Below are 13,691 nucleotides of genomic sequence, written 5' to 3' on the forward strand. Positions count from 1 at the left end.
AAGAAGAAGAAGAAGAAGACAATAATGTCGTTCATAGATGACGTCACGACACGAACTCTTTCTGTCGCACATTGTTGAGGTCACAATAGCGTCGCCATTTTCGCTGCTCTTTGTGCGCCTCCGTCTGCTAAGTCTCTCTTGCTTTTAGCACGGTTTTCGTCGACTTTTTAATTCACATTTGTTGACAAAACATGCAAGGCTACAGAGGCCCCCAACAGAACCACGGCCCCAACCGTCCGGGGAACCACCTCAAAGGCGACGGGCCCAACAGCAACGGACAGCAGCCGGAGCCTAGCGAGCAGACCAGCCTCAACGCGGGCTTGACGCTGGACCCGCAGAGCTTCAGAAAGCCCGGAGAGAAAACCTTCACCCAGCGGAGCAGGTTGTTCGTGGGGAACCTGCCCACCGGAGTCACCGAGGAGGAGCTGGTCAAGCTGTTCGCGAAGTACGGGAACGCCAGCGAGATCTTCGTCAACAAGGACAGGGGTTTCGGATTCATCCGCCTGGAGACCAGGATCATCGCTGAGATCGCCAGAGCGGAGTTGGATGATTTCGTGTTCAAAGGCAGACCCATCCGGGTGAGGTTCGCCACACACGGCGCCGCTTTGTCCATTAAAAACCTCCCAGAGTTTGTGTCCAACGAGCTCCTGGAGGAGGCCTTCTCCGTCTTCGGCCAGATAGAGAGGGCTCTGGTGATCGTGGATGACCGGGGCAGGCCCACGGGGAAAGGCATCGTGGAGTTTACCGCGAAGCCAGCCGCAAGGAAAGCTCTGGACAAGTGCAACGACAGCGCCTACCTCCTCACAGCGTTCCCCCGGCCCATCACCGTGGAGCCCATGGAGCAGTTCGACGAGGACGAGGGTCTGCCGGAGAAGCTGATCAATAGGAATCAACAGTACCACAAGGAGCGCGAACAGCCCCCGCGGTTCGCCCAGCCCGGCTCGTTCGAGTACGAGTACGCCATGCGCTGGAAGGCCCTGATGGAGATGGAGAAGCAGCAGTACGAGATGGTCGACCGCAACATGAAGGAGGCGCAGGAGAAGCTGGAGGCCGAGATGGAGGCGGCCAGACACGAGCACCAGGTGATGCTGATGAGGCAGGACCTCCTGAGGAGACAGGAGGAGTTGCGGAGGATGGAGGAGCTCCACAGCCAGGAGGTGCAGAAGAGGAAGCAGGCCGAGCTGAGGCAGGAGGAGGAGCGCCGGAGGAGAGAAGAGGAGATGAGGCTGCGCAACGAGGAGATGATTAAGAGGCAGCAGGAGGGCTTCAGGGGCGGCTTCCCCGAGAACAGAGAGCAGGAGATGAGGATGCACATGGGGGGCCACGGCATGTCTATGAACAGAAATTCCCTGGGTGGGAACTCGGGTGCCGCCGGCGCTGCTGGCATGGCCGCCGAGAGCGCTCCTATGATGGCGGGCTCAGGTAGCGGCAGCCTGCCCGGAGGGGGCCAGGGCGGCTTCCCCAGAGGGCTCCCCGGCCCCGGAGACTATAACAAGCAGCGCAGATTTTGAATCACATGTCTGTAATTTTTTTTCCCCTCATTTTTCAGCTCACTGTATGTTAAAGTTTAAGGTAGTGGATGTTACCCTTGAACTTTTAAAAAAAACTTTTTTTGTACTTTTATTTTGGTGTTTTTTGAGTCGTTTCAGTACTGATGCGTTTTTCCAAATGAGCCATTCATTTTACTTTTTTCTTAATTTTTTTTGTAGGGTAGATAATGTTTTTGGTCCTGAATATGTTACATTTTCTGTAATAAATTCATAATTCCTTAAAATAAAAAAGAAAGTGTTTTATTCAGGATAGAAAAGCTTCACAGCACAATGGTGGCTAATATTTTTCAGCACACACCAACAACCTTACTTTTAATAACTACACTTTTTAGGGTGTTACAATTATCTGTGTGGTCTGACTGGCTGATCCTCAAACAGATGCCAACTCTTTACAGTTTCAGAAAATACATAAAAGTTGTCAAAATGTCTCAGTGTGAATCAGCGTATCGGTCACTACAAAACGTCAAAAGCAGACAGCTCCTTTTCCTACTTACATTTTGTATAAAAGGGCACAAAAGCTTAGAGATGCTGCTGATTCTTGACTGGAGATTGTCAAAATCACAGATGTCACACAGGTGAAAAAAATGTACTGCTAATTATATTATGACACATAGATTTGAATCCAAGAGAAATTTTAATTTGAATAAACTGATCATCCACATCTATGCATTAAAGAGAATGTCCTTGTAGTTTATCTGATTTGTTATTAAATGCAGAAATGTGCACAAAAGCTGTTTGGCTGATGAGTTTATTCACAAAAGCTGTCATGAATACTGGATGCATCTAATCAACAAGGGAAAGAAAATTTATTTTTTTACATATTTGATCTATGAAGTGAAAATTGACTGTAAGAGACTCTTGTAGTGAAATTTAATAGTTCCCTGGTTTTAATGACAATATTGCAAAAATAGTTTGAAAAAATGTCCAATTTCTTCTAATTTACCAGAAAAGCAACAATTGTCCCAACTGCTGTTAAAATATATGTATTGAACATGAAGGAGTCTTTATGAATGTTTATGACTGTTGGCATGACATTTCATTTAGTAAATAATGACACTTCTAATGCAAAGTTGCTCCAAAAGCTGTATTAAAAGTGCCAACTTTGCATTGTTTTGTAAATAATGACTCTTTAATGCACAGTTGGCACTTTGAAGGCAACTTTTAGAGCAACTTTGCATTAAAAGTGTCATTATTTACTAAATGACACTTGATGACAACTGTCATAAACATTCATAAAGACTCCATGTTTATGATAGTGTCATGTCGGTCTTATGCACGCCCGTCAAATAAAGTGTTACCCACTTATGTTACTCATAACAGATATTTGTATGTTGATACATAAACGTAAGACAAAATGTAGATTTAACTGATTTTAACAGCAAATGTAAGGTAAAAAAAAAAAAAAAAAAGCTCATTGGACAGAATCGTATGCCTTGAAGATTGTACCTGTGAGTTTCCTGTGAAAGTGATGGAACCTTCTTTCAGCCAGCTGATGAACAGGGTGCCGTGACAGAAGAGTAAGAGATTGCGATGCATTATTATTTCCCTTAAAATGAAAGAATCACATGGAACAAAAATCCTCTTGCCCTTTTGAAACATAACTTTTCTAAACCATAGCTTACCCTGACACTGCTGGCGTAAAATCACTCTAGGTTGTCACGAGTTACAGTATGTTGTTATCTCATTGCAGCGCAAGTTCAAGTTGTTAGCAGAAATAAAAGCTGAAAAAGCCTCATCTAAAAAACGAGATGCACAAACTACATACAGTGTGGCTTTAATTAGAGCTGAACAATATAGCAAATCAGTGTTTGCATAAATCTAAAGCACAGCTTGGAAGCAATTTATGGGAGGATCTTTTTCTTTCTCCGTTTGATATAAAGTGTAATAAACATCAGAGTATGTTCATACTTCACTTGTTGAGCGGTCGGATGGAGTCACTGCTCTGGATGCTCACTCCTGGCATTTAATGATCAAGATGATGAAGACAAGAGTGAAGGAAAATGAAGTTTCTTCACAGTTCGTATCATCGTCGCAATATGCAACACTAACATCATCTGTTCAAGTTTTCCTAACATCACATTCTTACGCAGTTATTCATTACAGATTCTTATTCTTATTTTTTGTTTTTATATTTCAACCTGTGTTCGTTTGCATGACTCCATTTTGTCTGTCACTTTTATGTTTTTTTGTTTAAATCTCATGAAGAAAATGAATTTTTATTTTCAAGAAAAACCTATTCCAACCTTTGCTGCTAGTACACCTGAATTTCCCCACAATAAAGGACAATAAAGGATATTTCCATTTTCTATTCAGTTCCTTTTCAGGCTTTTGTGTAAAATACAAAAGTTTAATGCAAATGCACAGTATAAACAGGTAAGAAAACTAAAGGAAGGAAATTACTCCTCCTTAAGTGGCAAATTAATTGCTTTCCCTGAACGCTATAAAACGGATCTAATTACAGTAAGAGATAATTATAGCATACATTTATTACGGTCATACAATAGTTTTATATGTCGTTTCTGATGTTTTTATTTTATATGTCCGATAGTGAAGATGGCGCTATCAACCTGTTATCTGAGTCCAAGAAGTCAGCTTGGCTTGTGATGCAGCCAGAGCAATGAGAGCGCTCCATAAATAAAAACCGATAAGGGAGCGACAGTAAAGAGGGGAAAGTGTTATCTGAGCGTCGATCTGTGAGTTCAAAAACAATTCAGAGGAGCATTTCTTGTGACGCTCTGAAACCTGACGGACAGGATCCATGATTCCTCTATGGCTTTCAAACACCTACCGACTAAACCGCTGCTGAGAGCTATGAAAATAGGTCATCTTCAAGTGCAACAATGTGTTTTATTTGTATTTATCTAATATGTGGTATATTACATATTCATATAATGTATTTTTATTGTGTTACAGAAGGAAACGGAATGAGTTGTTGCTGCTTTTCAAGTGCAAAACAACACTATATTTACCATGAGAAATACGCAAAACAGTATACAAATCATATTGTTTATTCTATCTATTTCATATTAAAAGCTTGGTTTTTGGTAAGACGGAAACTTTTAAGATAAAATAACATGTCGTTGGATGGATATGTTGTTTTGTAATTGTTGCTTGTTATTAATTTTCATAGATGTCACAGAAGTAACTCATGTTTTCCCCTCACCCTTTGTTTCTGCCATCTCTACTGCCACACGTTGTAGTTATCTTAAAACAGAAGATCATCAAAGTGAAATTTCTCCAGATTAAAATTAAATTTATGCACTAATGAATGAGATTTCCTCAGATTAAAAGGAAATTTATACATTAATGAATGAGTTTCTGTCTGTAAATATTTGAACTCAAAGCACGTTCATTCAATGTAATCTAAGCGTACTTAGTAAACTTTCGCACAAATAGATTAAAACACATGACTGCCAGAAACATTCATTTATTCATAACAGACAAAATTTATTCATAGAGAATGATTTATTTATTTATTTACTTATTTAAGGTTTTGTTTTTTTTGAGGGGGGGGGGGGGGCTTAGTAAAACAAAAACGTTAATATAACCAGTAAGGAGCTAAACTTTCCTGTCCTGATTTTAATTCATTGAAACTTTCTTCAAAGTTATTTACATATTGTTTTGGAAGGATCCATTGCACTTTTTCATTCAGCTAAAGTTAATGTTGAACTTTTTATTGCTATTTTATTGCACCTTTAATTGTTTTATCAGTGATTTAAAACATAATACATTTTTAGCATAATGTGGATTTGCTGAAACTCCTGGTAGAAATAACACCCTGAATGAATTAAATTTCCTCTCAGTAGCACAATCTCACACTGAAACTGCATTGTGGTTCTCCGGGATGAACAGCAATAATTAAATGAGCTCTTTTTTTTTTTTTTTTTGACAATTGTCTTTTGTATCTTCTGTGGCTGTATTTTGTTGTATGATGCAAAGCCCTTTGAACTGCCTTGTTGTTGAAATGTGATATGCAAATAAATTTGATTGATTGATTGTATATCTGCTAATATGGCATTTAAGTAGAAATTGCAGTTTCACTAAACCCACATTTCTGTATTACATATTTTTAATGTTGTGATGTAACATTCTAAGCTTAAATGTCACATTTTCGGCAGCTGTGAGCAGAAAATGATCATAGTTAACAGAAATAGAGGCTAATGAGCTTCAGTTTGTGTGTAATTTACCCATAAAATGTGTTTCCAGTCGTGAACCGAGTTACTGAAATAAATCATCTTCTTAATAATGTTGTATTTGTTGAATGGGTCTGTATGTGAAGTGACACAGAGCCAATTTCTCTTCAACACTTCCATCATGAAGACGGGAAAGACAAGAAAACACATCGTTGAAATAAGGTGGATGTTCTTCATGTTTGTTACAGCAACTCACCGAATGCAGTAACACTTAAAGCTTTTAAAGACTTTCACAACGTACAGATGTAGAAGAGTGGGGAAAAACTATTTTAATAAATCTGAAATTAATTTGTTTTTGTTAGTGTTGCCAAAGTGTGTAGAGAATAGTAAATGTAAAACATAGTGTGTGATATTTTTAGTTTATGTCTTGGCGGCAGAGCTACTAGCATTTCTAAAACAGCATTTATTTTAAATGTAAAATGAACAGCTAATTCGTCTTTCACTCAGAGTTTAATGCTTTCTTCTGAGAAAGTGTTGAAAAGCATTGATGTTACTCGGCTTTCCGACCAGAAACAAAGAAAAAGGAAGTCCTTAGATTAGAAGAGTTAGAACATGCTGACCGTCTGTCTTGTGTTTATTGATGTTTTATCTGTTCTTGTCCAGATTTATCAGTTTTATTATCCTCCTATTTTGGCTTTGAAGTAGTAAGACCATATATATCTGAATTCATATCATATCAGTTTCAATTCATATCAGTATTAATTGTACTATTTATCTATTTTTTTAATTGATTGGTTCTTTTTGATACGCTAAAAAATAAAACACAGGAAAAACATAAATCTCAGCTCCAGATAGATGATACCCAGAATGCTCAACTGTAAACTTGCAAGCTAAAGAAAGCATAAGCTAACAAATCCACTAGTCCAGTGGTACCCAAAGTCGGTCCTCGAGGGCCGGCATCCTGCATGTTTTAGTTCTCTCCCTGCTGGAAATAACAACCTTTTCAGCATGTCAATGTTCTTCTTAGGCCTCTGATGAGCCATCATTTGATCCAGGTGCGCTAAACCAGGGACAGAACTAAAACACGCAGGATGCCGGCCCTCGAGGACCGACTTTGGCCAGCGCTGCACTAGTCATTATGTCTCTTTCTCCCTGTAAAGAGGAAATATTCAGAATAAGTCACTCTCGAACCAGAATTGAACACGTTCCATCGATCAGCTTTTCGCAGCAGTTCAGACTCTTTGTCAGATCCAACGAGATCCTGCCATTATTTTTGTTTATTCTCCGCTTTGAACTCTGCATGCTGCTCTCTGCAATAGCATTTTGCGTGAGCGTGACAAATTGCAAATTTCTCCCTTTCTGCAACTTATCAGCAAGCGATAAAGCAGAGAACATCCCTCTATCTGCCTTGATTCCCCTTGTCTCCTCAGCATCTGCTTTCATTACAAAATTTCTCCCAGCACCTTCGCCCTGATCATGTAAATGTTCCTGTGGTATAACTGCAGGAGAACCGTCTGCTATCATCACTGCACTGGCCTTGACATAAAGTGATAATGGCATTAATCGCAAGGTTGATCTTTGGTAGGAGATATGACTCAGGAAATGATTGATCCTCTGGCCTGTGTGGACGGTGGCCACCCAGTATCGATATGGTGGAGCTGGAACTTTGGACAAACAAAAGGCTTTTAGAGAAACTGGATGGAAATACGTTTTGTTAGAAAAAAAGATCATGTGTTGATCAAAGAATACACTTTTTGCACCTACAGTTCAAACTACTTATGTTTACATTGGGTACAAAAACACAGAGAACATTGTTTATTATTATTATTTTTTTGTCCTGATTGGATTTCAGATGAATCTATTTCTGTTTTAGGTCAAAATTATTCCTATTCGCTAAATAAAAGAATGAGGATGGAGGTACTTTCATAGAGAATGTACTGTTACTTTTGTCAATTTTAGAAGTTCCTATTCTGTTCATCACTATTTAATAGAAATACATGTTAAAGTGTATGAGTTGGGGTCTTTCTGCTTAACGTTTGCATGTTCTTCCCATGCGTGTACATATCCTGCCTCTCGCCCAATGACTGCTGGAGTTACTCCACGATTCAAAATGAACAGGAGGCTCATAGACAAAGAATGAGTGGCTGTGGGTCATGTTTTTGGGATTCTTCATTCCTCCTTATACAACTAATTTGTTTCTCACGCACATCCTCAAGGAAAAGCCCATGAAACTCACATGAGAACCTTGTGACTCCAAAACATTAATTTTCTTGTGTATGTATGTAAATGTCCTGCTTCTACTTTGTACTAGTCAATGATCCAGAAAACGCTCGTGTTCAGCTTCATCAAAGAGAGGTAAAGACAATGCCGAGGCGATGAAAGAAAAAAAAGCTTTTTATTTAAAGATGTATCTGAAATTTATCAACGGGAGCATGATAAGTCGGAGGCAGGCACTAACAGTGTACAGTCAGAGCTTATGAAAAACCTGGGTGAGGTTGTTTGTTTGGGTTTTTCCCAAATACTTCCTCCAAACTGCTTTGAATCACCCAGGTAACCGTGTCCCAGTTTACGTTAATAATCTAATGGGGATATTGATCCTCCATTGCTCTGATTGGTCGTCCACAACATCACACCAGATAAGAGAGCCGTGACATCACAGTAGTAATGACGTTGGAAAAGTCAGGATGGTTTTCCTTCCCGCCCTCTGCCTTTAGTTAGATGGACAGACTGTAGAAGAGCGAGGACAGCTCAGACATTGAACCCTGCTCTCTGTCTTTGCCTGATGTGTCAGCGGTGATTGTCAAACACTCCTGCCTCCTGAAAGTGAGGACTATAACTCACCTTTTGTTGAAACACTCCGGGAATAATGTTTCGAGCTGCTGCCCTCGTCACGTTTCTGGCCTGTCTGGTGAGTAGCGGGGATGTTTGTTTGAGCATTGGCAAACTGGGACCTGGCATTCTGCTGCCCAACTTTGAAACGTAGCAGGATATGAACTGAAACCATTAAAAGATCTCACCAGTATTTGTAATGAACCAATGTGTGGTGTCACAAATGTTTTATTTAAAATGGTTCAAATTGAGTGCAGGTTTGAAAAATTGTTAATAAATTCATGCTGGGTTGGGATGGCCATTAAATCATCTGCTAATATCACCTAATAAAATATTCATCTAGTATCCGTACTTGTCTATCTTTGGTGGGTCTGGTGTCTATCTGCACAGAAAATATAGACTTTTGTGTCATTAGTAAAAAATGTATTAGTTTAAAATAAAAAATAAAATTAATTACAGAGTTTAAGGGTATGCAGCACAGATAAAGCTAAATCTTTTTACAGACAAATTAAATAATCCTAAACTTAAAATAAATAATAAAACGTAATGTTAGGTATGAGATAAATTGTTTCTTATGTATTAATCAAACCTCTGCATTCATCTTAACCCTTACATGCATAAATTATGATCCTTTGTGTCAGGGTTTTTTCCAAAAATGTTAAGATTTTCTTAAGGCGTAAAAAAGGTAGGAAAAAAAATGTTGTAAAACATTTTATTTTATTTATTTATTTTAGGTGATCAATTGTAATTTTCTCCAAATACAAAGTTGTTATTTGAAACATGCATCAGTAGTATTGTTCTTTAGGGGTTATCTGATGTCACAATATATTTTTTTTATACCTCCAAGAGTCATCTACAGTAGCAGGAGGGACCGGGTCAGTTGGCAGGCCATATTGGATTTAACAAAAATAATTTCTTGCATTTGCAGCTGATGGCCAGTAATTGGTGTATTTTATGATGCATTAGTGTCCACTTCAGTGGTCTGTGTGCATTTATAACATAAAAATTCACAAGAAGCACAAGAAAATGGATTTTTGATAACTGTCCACTGTACTGACCACTATGCATGAAAGGGTTAATTTTGTAAATTGTTCAAGTCAAAATAAGAAAACAATGACCCCAAAAATGTTAGAAACTCTTGGCCTGTGTTATAATAAGGCAATAGTGCAAGACTCTTTTTAAGTTTTGGATCTACAAGTTTTTACAAATCAATTTTCAACAAATAAAATTGGCTATTTTGTTTGTTTCAATAAAATATTGTATGCTTAGTTTGTGGTCCAGCTTATAAAAATAAGAAAATACACACATTTATTTATATATTTTACTTTACACAAAAAAAAAATTGTCAAGGCACCCAAGTGCTTTTCACATGACAAAATGTATTTATTGTACTTGTAATTTTTTTTAGATCAGTTCAAAATAATTCATGTTCTCCATATAGCAGAAAAAGCAGAGAGAGAATTTATTGAAGATATAACTTTCTTCACACTTTACAAATATGACCATAGTTCTGCTTATAGGGAAAAGAAAAACATATAAGCTCAAGAAAATCTCCCCAATTGAGAAGCACAGAGGAAAGCATTCTGTTGTGAGAGTGGTTTGCTGCAGGAGGGACTGGTGCACTTTACAAAACTGATGACATAATGGTGGAAAAACATGGATGGATGGATGGATGGATGGATGGATGGATGGACGGATGGATGGATGGATGGATGGATGGATGGATGGATGGATGGATGGATGGATGGATGGATGGATTAAAAGCATCCCTGTCTTCTCCTCAGGCGTCCTCAGAGGTTGAACACAGACCGGGTTACTGTGCCTTCTATGATGAATGCGGTCATAACCCAACGGTGGAAGAAAGCCTCATCCCTCCTATTGTCCCTTGTCTCAATTACAGCCGAGCCCGACAAGTTACAGGCGAACACTACAGGAGGCTCAAGCAGGTTGGTTCACCACCTGGGTAAAGCAAGCGTAGGCACATTGATACTTTTTTTTTTTTTTTTGTCATTTCTTTTAATGGAAGGATTGAAATACCCTTCGTACTGCAGGTATGCCCCATGTTGGACTTTGGAGAAAGCAACACATATGCCTGCTGCTCCTTACAACAGATCGCGTCTTTGGAAACAAGTTTGACCTTGTCCAAAGCCGTGCTGATCCGATGCCCCTCCTGTGCTGATAACTTTGCTCACCTGTACTGTGCCACCACCTGCAGCCCCAACCAGACGCTTACCGTTAATGTGACAAAGGTCATGAACGTCACGCACCTGGGTAGGCCGAGGGATGCCGTGGTGGCCTACCAGGCGTACATCAGCAGCACTTTTGCCGAAGGTGCCTTCCAGTCTTGCAAGAACGTCAGGATTCCAGCCACAGGAGGCTTTGCCATCGCCACCATGTGCGGCCGGTATGGATCTAAACTGTGCACAGCCCAGCGTTGGTACGATTTCCAGGGGGACACCAGCAACGGCCTCGCCCCTCTAGACATCGACTTTCGGCTGTTAAAGGAGAATGACACGACAGGAGTACCAGAGGGGATGATTCCTTACAATGGCCGCGCTTTAGGGTGCAATGAGAACACAACAACAGGCGGGATGGCCTGCTCCTGCCAGGACTGCCTCGATTCATGCCCACCTGTGCCACCCCCACCTCCGCTCCCTGAACCCTTCAGAATCCAGGGAATGAATGGATTTCTTGTGATTTCCATTATCTTGCTCTGTCTCCTGATATGTGCGTTTGTGGTGTACCTCGTCGTGTCTTACTACGTGAAATCTAAAAATGGAAAAAATCTGAGTAAAACGGGAAGAAAAGGGAAAATCAAAGACGAGAACAGCAATGAAGTGGGTCAGCCCATCATCAACCCATCAGACGTGACATGTGCAGATAAAACCAGCATGGCAGCTCAAGCTTTCATGAGCCGACAGTTTCAGCGTTGGGGAACCCTGATGGCTTCTTATCCCTTCACAGTAAGTAGGTCTAAAACAATCAGAACAATCTAAACACAGACAAAGATCAGCCAGGCGATTACCTTTCCATCTTCATTCAAGGTCCTCTTGGTGGCGGCCATCATCGTGGTTGTTTTCTCCGTCGGCCTAAAGTCCATCAAGCTCACCACTGATCCAGTCGAGCTGTGGTCTGCTCCCAACAGCAGGGCCCGGCAGGAGAAGGACTTCCATGACAAACACTTCACTCCTTTCTTCAGGACTAACCAGCTGATCCTGACAGCACCAGGAAGAAAAGGCCACCTTTATGACTCACTGCTGTTCGGGAAGCAGAACTTCAGCGGGCTTATTTCCAAAAGTCTCATACTTGAGCTGCTAGATCTCCAAAGGAAAATACAGGTAACAAGTCAGGGGCAAAAGCAATGACAGAGGTGGTTTGAAATCTGCTGTATGTTACTTAACTTACCTTTGAATTGCTGTAGGATATTGAGTTCTGGTCAGAGGATTTGAACCGCACAGCAACCCTGAAGGATGTGTGTTACGCGCCTCTAAACCCATCCAACCCCTCGCTGACTGACTGCGCGGTAAACAGCTTGCCACAGTACTTCCAGAACAGCCTGGACAACATTAACGCTAAAGTAAATATGACTGAACTGGGAGTGACCCAAGAGGTCGACTGGAGAGACCATCTAATCTACTGCCTCAAGTATGTATAGATGTGAGGAAGAGTGGCTTAAATGTTCAGCACAAAGCTCAAATGTCACACCCTTTCCTTCTTCTGCCTCTTCTCAAGCTCTCCGCTGTCCTTCAAAGACATCACCGATTTAGGAATGAGCTGCATGGCAGACTATGGAGCGCCAGTATTCCCATTTCTAGCCGTGGGAGGCTACAAAAGTCAGTACTCTAATGCTTTGCACAGAATAAGTTTTTGTAGCACACCAAAAGAAAAAGCCTTTCGGCTAACTTGAACATCACGTGTCTTGTTGTCTTTGTTGTTGTTGTTGTTGTTGTTTTTTCCCAGGTGACGAGTATACCAATGCTGAAGCCTTCATCTTGACTTTCTCCCTCAACAATTACCTTCGCGACAACCCCAAGTTCAAAGTAGCCCTGCAGTGGGAGACAGAGTTTCTCAAAATTGTCCAGGACTACCAAAGAAACCCAAAGGCCAACTTCACCTTCGCATACATGGCTGAGGTAGAGTCAGCTAAGGGATCTCTACCATACCAATCTACTTTTCACGTTTTCTAACTGTCCGTTTGTTAAATCAGCATTAGATTTAACAAATCTAACAAATGTCAGAGCTGTCTCTGATTATTTATCATCATCGACATTCTCTGATCTTTTACCTACTGGCTATAATCACATCCTACCTATAAAAAGAGGTTGTTATCACCGGTTTTTGCTGATAAAGAAATATTGCAGCAGCTTTCTTTTGCAAGGGCATTGAGTTGTCTCGTCTATCTACTCTTTCTCAGACTCTGATCAGTGTCAATTCTTCATGCCCTGTTGGTCTCTGTCTGTCTGCCTGCAGAGGTCCTTGGAGGATGAAATTAATCGGACAACAGCAGAAGATATTCCCATTTTTATGATCAGCTACGCTGTGATCTTTGTCTATATTGCGGTGGCACTGGGGGAGTACTCTTCATGTAAACGCTTACTGGTAAGCATGTGGGGAGTAAAATTTCACTTCAGTACAGTGGAGTACATTTTTTTTAGCAGACCTGTCATTAGTAATCAATTAGACAAGTGAAAATGTTTCTACAACTACTATATTTCACATACGACGCCATGTAAAAATAATTGTCCCTACTGATCCTCATTTTTGTCAAATTACAAGAGAGGACAACGTATTTTATAGGAGGTTTATCTCTTAGAGCAACTTAACTAAGTTCATAACTGTGAAGAGGAAAACAATACAAAAATATTTGACTGATAAAAATCTAAAAAAAACATGCAGCTTGTGTTTGTACTCAACCCGTTTCATTCAGACACCCCTCAGATAAATCCATTGGTCTTCAGAAGTCACCTTATTGGTCAGTTCAGTTCTCAGAAACCTATGCAATAACAGGAGTTTATAAAGTGGGCCCTTAAATGTAGTAGTTGAGAGGCTAACTTAGTTATATTTATGAATCAAAAATCATCAGTCTTATTAAATAAGATGTATATAATCTTTTGTTGGTCTAATCCAGGGGTCCCCAAACTTTTTCCTGCGAGGGCCACATAGCTGTTCCTTTCTCTGG

General features: G+C 40.3%; 2 protein-coding genes across 2 annotated transcripts in view; both read left to right on the top strand.

Annotated features, from left to right (window-relative positions):
* Positions 1 to 32: 32 nt before the first annotated feature.
* nono (non-POU domain containing, octamer-binding) lies at positions 33 to 2,126 on the top strand. The gene has a single exon (XM_015035928.1). It carries the CDS (start codon positions 192 to 194, stop codon positions 1,509 to 1,511), a length of 1,320 nt encoding a protein of 439 aa, XP_014891414.1. The 5' UTR covers positions 33 to 191; the 3' UTR covers positions 1,512 to 2,126.
* A 6,282-nt stretch (positions 2,127 to 8,408) lies between these two features.
* The window catches only part of npc1l1 (NPC1-like 1), a 22,303-nt gene continuing 17,020 nt past the window's right edge, over positions 8,409 to 13,691 (top strand). The window contains exons 1-8 of the mRNA XM_015035929.1: positions 8,409 to 8,591; positions 10,297 to 10,458; positions 10,564 to 11,475; positions 11,557 to 11,850; positions 11,934 to 12,157; positions 12,245 to 12,345; positions 12,473 to 12,645; positions 12,983 to 13,111. Of these exons, the coding sequence (XP_014891415.1) occupies positions 8,550 to 8,591; positions 10,297 to 10,458; positions 10,564 to 11,475; positions 11,557 to 11,850; positions 11,934 to 12,157; positions 12,245 to 12,345; positions 12,473 to 12,645; positions 12,983 to 13,111 (2,037 nt within the window). The 5' untranslated portion in view covers positions 8,409 to 8,549. The remainder of the gene's footprint in view (positions 8,592 to 10,296; positions 10,459 to 10,563; positions 11,476 to 11,556; positions 11,851 to 11,933; positions 12,158 to 12,244; positions 12,346 to 12,472; positions 12,646 to 12,982; positions 13,112 to 13,691) is intronic.

Source organism: Poecilia latipinna, unplaced genomic scaffold (assembly GCF_001443285.1).
Source record: "Poecilia latipinna isolate Pla-1442-1.1 unplaced genomic scaffold, P_latipinna-1.0 Scaffold351, whole genome shotgun sequence".
Taxonomy (NCBI): domain Eukaryota; kingdom Metazoa; phylum Chordata; class Actinopteri; order Cyprinodontiformes; family Poeciliidae; genus Poecilia; species Poecilia latipinna.

Coding starts and splice junctions, on each gene's coding strand:
- nono (XM_015035928.1), top strand. CDS start 192: ATGCAAGGCTACAGAGGCCCCCAACAGAACCACGGCCCCAACCGTCCG.